Below are 8,925 nucleotides of genomic sequence, written 5' to 3'. Positions count from 1 at the left end.
GTGGGATGGGAGAAGAGCATCCTCGCTCCGAGGGGAGCAAAGAGCGGAGGACGAGAAACTCACCCCCACGCAGCTCAGGGACAGACGAAGCTAGGGGCCAGAGGGTGCGCTTAAAGCTTAGAGGGGAAAGCAGGATTGGAGGAAGAAGGCCACGCGAGAAACAAAGGGAGAGCTAGGAGAGATGAATGCACGCTGGTACACACACACACACACACACACACACACACACACACACACACACACACACACACACACACACGCACACACGCACATGCACACACACACGCGCGCACACGCACACAGTGGGAAGGGAGGGAAGAAATGGGTCGGGGGTGACGAGATTCCGGCTGGGGAAGCCAGCACACCGGGGGTTTCGCAGCTTCGGGCCCCGCGCCTTTGGGGTCTCCCGTGGGGTCCCCTAGCCCTGGTCCTTCATCTTAGCTCCGGGGCTCCTGCTCTGGCCGTCGGGTTCTCCACCCTCCCACTTCCCAGGGCTCCTCCTCCTTCTCCTCTCTCCCTTCTCCCTCCTTTTCCCTCCCGCTCCCCACCTTTTCATGTTGGGGGGTGGTGATGGTGATGGGGTGCGCCAGAGAGGACCCTACTGAAGGGCCTCCAGAGTAGATGAGCAAGAAAGCAACATCCCCCCTGGGGAGGGGGTGGGGCGCGGGAGGGAATTGCGGCGTCGTGACTGCGCCCGCCCCCTGCGCCCTCCCGGGTAGGCGCCCCTGGCGACAGGCTTGATCGCCACACCCTCGGCCCGGCCCTGGCCCCGCCCCCGCCCGGGGAGGCGTGTGCTGCTGCTGCTGCTTCTGGAGAGAGGGAGGAGAGAGAGAGAGAGCGCACAGGAGAGAGGGAGAGATGGATGTTAGGGAAGGAATTCAGGCTTAACAAGTGAGCGCTGCTGTCTAGGATTTTTATCCCTTCCCTTGGCTCCCTCCCCGTCTATTTTTTTTTCTCACCCTATGTGTGGCCCTCGAGTCCCCTCCCAGTCGTCTCCGGGAACGCAGACCTCGGGAAGCAACTGGACGCCTGGGTCCTTCCCAGGGTAGCATCATCCTTTCCCCTAGCCGTGCAGCAGCCGGGGCTCCTTTGCCTCTTCCCTCCCCGCTCCCCACCCCCAACGATCTGAGAAGTCACTGGCTGGGCTTATTTTGGCCCCTCCACCTGACCCCCACCTGAGTGCTCCTCCCTTTTCTCCTGGATCCCTCTCCTCCATCCATCCTTGTTGGCTTTTGGCTTGGGAAAACAGGGAGGACCCCCCCCATCCCCTGCCTGGAAACGGTAAGTATCCTTGAATTCTTCTTCCCTCCTCTCTTTCCTCCCCCCCCCCCAACGGGGAGGGGGCACAGAGTTTCTGTTTAAAAACGAGGCATGGATGCGGGGCGGGGGAGGGGGCAGAAAACGAGGGGGGCTACCAGGATCTAACAGAAGGGCATGAATGGAAGGCGTTTATAAATAACCCTGGGAGGTGGGAGAAGGGAGGTGCAGAGGATGCTGTTTGCTCCTGTTGCTAACAGTTGTTATTTTCCCATTCCCGAGGAAGGGGCTTCATGTCCCGTGTTTCCTATGCTTAGGCATGAACCTGTATCCGGAGGCGACTGTTCCATTAAAGATGTCGTTTCCCCAGCGGAGGGGGCGGGGGGGGGCGGGTGTTCGGTTTAGCAGAGGCTGCCTGCCTCATCCCTGAGTCTGGTCCGCTGTTCCTTTGGGGAACAGCTGGTGAGCGGGTTTCGTTTGCTTGCTTGCTTCTCCCAGCTCTGAATTTGCATGTATTTTTATCAGCATATGATGAGCACACACATATAAATGGCGTGTGTGTGTTGCTGTGCTTATTTCTCACTGTGTGTTGGCCTTTCAGATGTGCACACACACTCACAATCAGAGGGACCAAGTCCAGGTACCACCCTGGACCTTTGGGGGAATTAGAAATAAGACTAATAATATCCTGACGGAGGTGGTGGGTTTGGAGAGTAGAGGAGTAGAAGGAGTCTAAAGTGTGTGTATGTGGGGGGGGGAAGGAATTGAGCATAAATCTATTAGCCATAAGTCAATACATCAGTCAACAAACATTTATTAAGTACCTACTGTGCACACGCAATATCTATGGGAATTCAGAGATAAAACAGGGATAGCAAAGGGGTTCCTTGGTTAGGTCCCTACTGAGAAGCCCTTGGGAGTAAATTTGAGTCAGCCTAGCTCACCCTGGGGAGGATTTGACCTAGTCAGGCTTGCTAGGTGGGAGGGAACTTTTTAAAGACAAGGGACAGTGAGATAACTGGTGACCAATGACAGGGAAGGGAGATGTTTGAACAGGAGAGGGCAATGAAAGAGTGACACCCCCTCTCCCCTCACCCTACACACCTCCTACATCAGTTTGTGGAGTGGCAGTGAGGGGCAAGTAGATATAGAGGAGACTGCCTAGCTTGTTGTCTGAGAGTCCTGAATACCCAAAGGTCGGGAGAAATAAGAAATTACACAGAGAAAGTTGTGGTTATGTTCTTTATATACACGGGTTTCAATTTACTGATATATTTGTTGGGGCATTGGGAAGTAGGGATAGAGAGAACCAAAATCAGAAAAATAAATAAGCCACCTTGTGCTGATTTGGCCTGACCTGATCTTTGAGGGGTCTGCTTCTATAAATTCTCTATTGTGAAAATGAACTCGGAGATGTAGGGATGTAGTTTACATTTAGGGATTGTAGTTCCTCTAGCATGAACAAATAATTTCTTAGGAATGTGGAAAAAGATAATGTAAGACACCTTGAGAGATATAGCCTCCCAGTTCTGTTGCCTGGGAAACCTCCAAATGGGGACTTTCTCTCCCTCCCAAAGAGAGCTCCCCTAATTGGGAGAGGTATATGGTCCCCATTTGCTACAGCTGGGCTAGCATGACCTTAATGCTTTCTAGGGCCTTTAGGGCTGACATACTTCAGTAAGGAGCAGCAGGTGGTCAAGAGATGAATTCTCTCAAGGATTCCCCAAAACCTTTTGCTTTTGGTCCCATGCATCTGGATGCATCTAGTAGCATCAGAAGCTGAAAATGCTATCAGAAATGGTCTGTAGATTGCCCTTCTAATCATCCCCCAATTCCATGGCCCTAAAGTCACTTCATGGATTCTATTGCATCATATGAAGGGAAGAGGAAGGGAGATAGGAGATTTGGGGCTTTACCGGGTGAATATATGGATTTGAGGAGCCAGAAAGGGTATGAAAGATAAAAGAAGATAGGTTGAAAGTCCAGAGGGAAACTTGGTGACAGTGGAACCCAGACTGGGCCTTGGAGGAAGGTATATTCTTCAGTAAAGAGAAGGTTGGAAGGAAATGTGGATGTTGAGAAAACCAGAGAGAGAAGACTTGAGAGGATGGCAAGTGGAGGGTCATAGATGGGAGAACAACTAGTGAAGGTAAACCTTCTTGACTGAGAAAATATAAAAAGATAAAGAAACGATATGGTATAGTTGTTAGAGTGCTGGACCCAGAACTGAATTTCACCTCAGACCCAATCTATAGGACTTGGGCAAATCCCTTAACCTCTCTGGACCTAAATTTTCTCATCTGTAAAATGAGGGGGTTAGCTTTGATAACTTCCATAGTCCTTTCCAGTTCTAAATCTCCGATCCTATAAGCTCCCGTGTAGGAATTGTGACAGGACCCTTAAAAGCAAATTTGGAGGAAAGGAAAGAGATGGATTATCAGGAACTGGGATTAATTGCCCTACCTCCTCTTGGTAGGGAACTAATCTGCAGTTTGGAGACATGCTATTACACTCAACCAGAATGTGGGGAAAAGGTTGAGGGGACTGGGAATACTTCTGCCTGAATCAGCACTGGAGAGTATAGGCAGAATAGATCTCTTCTCTGCCCTCTCCCCTACTCAGAGTACTTGTGGGGATTCTTGTGTGGACTAGAGTCCAATGGATAGCAGAAACATAGCATAGTCAGGCTACTCCTGGGCTGGAATGATAAGTTATGGAATGATAGGTGTTGAGTGAGGGAGGAGCTTATGTAATACCTGAAAAGGACTGTAAGAATCTTGTAAGAAAAAAGGTGAAAGAAATGGGGAGCAGCAGAAACACCCCTGAAAAGTGATAGAGGGTCAAGGATGAGAGTTTAGAATCAGCACTGGATAGATCATCGGAATATCTGGGTTCTGCTCACAGCTCTTCACCTACCCAGGCAACTAAACTTGAACAAGGGCCATTCCCTCTGAGCCTCAGTTTTCTCATCTGTAAATTAGACCTGGAAGATCTCCAGGGACCCTCCTAGTTCTCACAGCCTATGGTTTTGTAATTTTCTTATTTGGAATAGGTGAAAGCAAGGCTTAGGTTGAGAATCATGTGGGAATAGAATAAAGAAAACAACAGACTAAAAGGTGCAAAGAAAACAAGACTGAGTAATGGGGTAATTGGGTCAGAAAACAGACTAAAGTGGGATTAAGAAAGAAAAAAAAGCAAGTGAGCAAGGGAACAGACTATAACACACTTTTAGCAAATGTATGGCTTTTCACTGTTCATTTGAGGTTCTTTTCTTTCACTTAGGCCACTTAGGATGAGAGCTTGGGACCTTGGAGATCCAGTGAACATCCAATAGAGGACCATTTAGGTATTCACATGGAGGTCCAAGACAAGTCGGTAGTTGATATTTTTTATTAGGAAAATGACAGTTTTTCCTCTTCTCCCCCTCCCCCACCCACCCCGTTTGTTTCTTCTCCTCTTCAGGTCAAGTGCAACTTCTACCTGGTCTTAGCCAAAGAGTGACTCATCTCCACCTCCGTGTCTTCTATGGAGACCTCAGAGTTGAGTCTGACATTGCAGTGGCCTCTTGTACCCTCTGTTGCTCCTAAAGTCTTTGCCTCTGCCCATCCTTTGCCCCGGGGCTTGAGACATTGTTGATGGACTGATGTGTAGGGGGCTTCCAAGTCCTCCTTGCTAAGCTTGAGAAGCAATGGCAGGACCTACATCACAACACCTGACATGGGTTAAATGCTCACCTGAAGGCAGATGTTAAAACTAAAGACATCTTGTTTTTTTTATTTGAGTTTGATAGACCAAGTTCTGGACAATTTCTATGGCAGGAGAAGAGAATGCATTTTCCTGGTGCCATTAATAGCTGGCTAATGCTTGCTTTTTCTGAACCTCAGGACGTCCTCATAGACTGGCTCCCAAACCATTTCTGTGTTTGGAGTTCCCAGGCATAAAGGAATGCTTGGGAAACCCCATCTTTGCTGACCTAGACTTGAAACTGCTTGCTGTTGGATCCTACACAACCAAGGTCAGTGGTACAATGTGGAACCCATGAGAGGCAAGAGGTTAGGGAGCAGCTAGGGTGGAAAATGCAAAGTTGGACTGGAATTATCATTGTTCTTCCAAGAAATCCACCTAAGCATTCAGAGCTTGCCCTGATTTGGTGAGGACAGGAACAATCCGTTTCCTTACCATCCTTCTCTTCCTAGGGTCAGCCCTTGCGTAAAACCAGCACCATGGAGGTTGCAATGGTAAGTGCTGAGAGCTCGGGCTGCAACAGTCACATGCCCTATGGATATGCCGCTCAGGCCCGGGCACGGGAGAGGGAGCGGCTGGCGCACTCCAGGGCTGCTGCGGCAGCTGCAGTGGCAGCTGCCACGGCAGCGGTGGAAGGCAGCGGGGGCTCGGGAGGAGGCAGCGGCTCGCACCACCACCACCAAGCCCGTGGGGCCTGCTCTTCACATGAGACCCAGAGCAGCCGGAGCAGCAGAAGACGGCGGAGGCAGCAGCGGACGACCGAGAAGAAAAAGATCTCTCACAGGCAGGGCAGCTTCCCTCACTGCTCAGACCTCATGCCTAGTGGCTCAGAAGAAAAAATTCTGAGGGAGTTGAGTGAGGAAGAGGAGGAGGAAGAGGAGGAGGAGGAAGAGGAAGAAGATGGGAGGTTTTATTATAGCGAAGATGACCACGGGGATGAATGTTCTTACACGGACTTGCTGCCTCAGGATGATGGGGGTGGGGGTGGCTACAGTTCTGTCCGCTATAGTGACTGCTGCGAGAGGGTGGTCATCAATGTATCCGGCCTCCGCTTTGAGACCCAGATGAAAACCCTTGCTCAGTTTCCAGAGACTCTACTGGGGGATCCTGAGAAAAGGACTCAGTATTTTGACCCTTTACGGAATGAGTATTTTTTTGACCGGAACCGGCCCAGTTTTGACGCCATCTTATATTATTACCAGTCAGGGGGGCGTTTGAAGAGGCCAGTAAATGTCCCTTTTGACATCTTCACTGAGGAGGTGAAGTTCTATCAGCTGGGAGAGGAGGCCCTCCTCAAATTTCGGGAAGATGAGGGCTTTGTGAGGGAGGAAGAAGACAAGGCTTTGCCAGAAAATGAGTTCAAGAAACAGATTTGGCTGCTCTTTGAGTACCCGGAGAGCTCCAGCCCAGCGAGGGGCATCGCCATCGTCTCCGTCCTGGTCATCTTGATCTCCATCGTCATCTTTTGCCTGGAGACTCTGCCAGAGTTTCGGGATGAGAAGGAGACTACCATGGTCATGAATGCTGGCGGGCGGGGTCTGATGCCCAATGACACCATGTCTTCTCACCTGGAGAACTCTGGACACACAATCTTCAATGACCCTTTTTTCATCGTGGAGACAGTCTGCATCATCTGGTTCTCCTTCGAGTTTGTGGTCCGCTGCTTTGCCTGCCCAAGCCAAGCCCTCTTCTTCAAGAACATCATGAACATCATTGACATTGTTTCCATTTTGCCTTACTTCATCACCCTGGGCACCGACCTGGCCCAGCAGCAAGGAGGTGGCAATGGTCAGCAGCAGCAGGCCATGTCCTTTGCCATCCTGAGGATCATTCGCCTGGTCCGGGTTTTCCGGATCTTCAAGCTTTCCAGACACTCGAAGGGCCTTCAGATCCTGGGCCACACCCTCAGGGCCAGCATGCGGGAACTGGGCCTTCTGATCTTTTTCCTCTTCATCGGGGTCATCCTGTTCTCCAGTGCTGTATACTTTGCCGAAGCAGATGAGCCTACTACGCATTTCCAAAGCATCCCGGATGCCTTTTGGTGGGCTGTGGTGACCATGACAACTGTGGGCTATGGGGACATGAAGCCCATCACGGTGGGAGGCAAGATAGTGGGGTCCCTGTGTGCCATTGCAGGTGTATTAACCATTGCTTTGCCCGTGCCAGTAATTGTTTCCAACTTTAACTATTTCTACCATAGAGAGACTGAGAATGAGGAGCAAACGCAACTGACCCAGAATGCTGTCAGCTGCCCGTATCTCCCCTCTAACTTGCTAAAGAAATTCCGGAGCTCAACATCTTCTTCTTTTGGGGACAAGTCTGAGTATCTGGAGATGGAAGAAGGAGTTAAGGAATCTCTATGTGCAAAAGAGGAAAAATGTCAGGGGAAGGGGGATGACAGTGAAACGGATAAAAAAAACTGCACCAATGCCAAGACTGTGGAGACTGATGTGTGATGCTCTCCCCCTTCCAAAGTTTCCAAATCTATTTATGCATAGAGAGTGCAGTGAAGAAGTTGAAATATGCAAATGAGTCTAATGCATACAGTAGTATACCATTTATTGGTTAAATGAGACCTAATTATAACTAAACTTGTATTACATATCAAGCAGATGATAGACCTTGTAGAGGGGGTTGGGGCTAAATGAAAGCAAATCAATCTTTATATTTTTATTAGAATGCAAGAGTTTTGCACATCAGTTGGAAGAGATGATAAAAAAAAGCCAAGATCATTTGACAGGGAGTCTGTGTGTGTGTGTGTGTGTGTGTGTGTGTGTGTGTGTGTATGTGCGTGTGTCTGCTCGAGTGCGTGTGTGATGTCAACATTGCTAGTAATTACTTAATGATAGCAGAAAAAGTTGGCATTGGAAGTATTTACTATGTAAGAATGAATCCAGTCAAATTGTCATTTACCAATACTTTCATAGAATTTCTCAGAAATCATTGAATTCCATAGTGGTTGTTTTTCCAAAAATTTGTATGAATTGCTGTGTAGACTTAAGGAAGTAAATTGTCTAACAGAATAGGGGCCATGGTTTTATCCTGGATTTATCAGAGTTTATTTTTAACTGGAAATTAACTTTAAAAAAAACAGTCTGTATGGGCCCACAGAAATCAATTATTTTTATTATTAATTTTGGAAAGGCATCAGTAGCAAGTGTTGACAAAAATCTTGGAAGACATGGAATTGGTGGAAATGTACTGAGTTTGGGACCATAAAATAAAGGGACTGGAATGCTTTTTTTTTTTTTTGCACTACTTTTATGCTGGAGATCGATTGAACAAGACTTCAAACTGTGAATGTTTACTAATGTTACAATTCAATGACAATCATTGGAAGAATGATTTCTGGGTCTTATTTGATTGTTCTCCGTTTTTCTTTGTGTGAGACTGTTAGCCACACAGAAAACAGCATATTGATTCCATCCTCTTTTAAAAGTATAAATAACTGTGATCTGGAAAAGGAGTTGTGAAGTAAAAAACTCGCAATTAAGCCTTTTGAAATTGGTCTGTTACAATGATGGTTCTGAAAATAAGTCTATTTTAAATGTTTCTTTAAAAAAATTAAGCTTAGAATAATCTAACTGAAGTTAATAGTGCCCTGCTAAAATTCTGAGATGAGTAAAAGGCCCAATAAGGGCAGCTGATGAGTCTTAAGGCTTGACTAGTAAGTGGGCTACTCCCAAATATTACATTTCTTACATAAGTACAGGGAGAAGGCGACATAATGCAGTGGAAAGATTGTGGGATTTAGTGTTGGGGCAGCTGGATTTGAATCCTGCCTTTGTCATTTCTCTGTGTGAAAGGGGGGCAAATCTCTTCCTTTCTCCGGGCCTTAGTTTTGTAAAATGAGGGAGTTGGACAAAAAAACCCAATCTCTATTTTCTTTTCTAGTCCTATGTCTATGAGTACAGGCCACAATGA

General features: G+C 47.9%; 1 protein-coding gene across 3 annotated transcripts; it reads left to right on the top strand.

Moving 5' to 3' along the window:
- The first annotated feature begins 783 nt into the window (after positions 1-783).
- On the top strand, positions 784-8,494 carry KCNA4 (potassium voltage-gated channel subfamily A member 4). 3 transcript variants are annotated; one of them, XM_078148278.1, is made up of 3 exons: positions 784-1,281; positions 4,720-5,272; positions 5,454-8,494. In XM_078148278.1, exon 3 carries the CDS (start codon positions 5,481-5,483, stop codon positions 7,455-7,457), a length of 1,977 nt encoding a protein of 658 aa, XP_078004404.1. In that variant the 5' UTR covers positions 784-1,281; positions 4,720-5,272; positions 5,454-5,480; the 3' UTR covers positions 7,458-8,494. The 3 variants fall into 3 exon arrangements, with proteins under 3 accessions (XP_078004404.1, XP_020819522.1, XP_020819524.1); XM_020963863.2 differs by adding an exon at positions 4,540-4,603 and having other exon boundaries at positions 4,720-8,494; XM_020963865.2 differs by having other exon boundaries at positions 4,720-8,494.
- Positions 8,495-8,925: the final 431 nt, after the last annotated feature.

This window comes from Phascolarctos cinereus, unplaced genomic scaffold (genome assembly GCF_003287225.1).
Source record: "Phascolarctos cinereus isolate Bilbo 61053 unplaced genomic scaffold, phaCin_HiC Scaffold_9;HRSCAF=440, whole genome shotgun sequence".
In the NCBI taxonomy this organism is placed as follows: domain Eukaryota; kingdom Metazoa; phylum Chordata; class Mammalia; order Diprotodontia; family Phascolarctidae; genus Phascolarctos; species Phascolarctos cinereus.
The sequence above is the reverse complement of the archived record's forward strand: the minus strand, read 5'-3'. Positions and strand labels throughout refer to the sequence as shown.

Excerpts from the sequence above, each read along its gene's own strand:
- KCNA4 (XM_078148278.1), top strand. The coding sequence starts at position 5,481 with ATGGAGGTTGCAATGGTAAGTGCTGAGAGCTCGGGCTGCAACAGTCAC.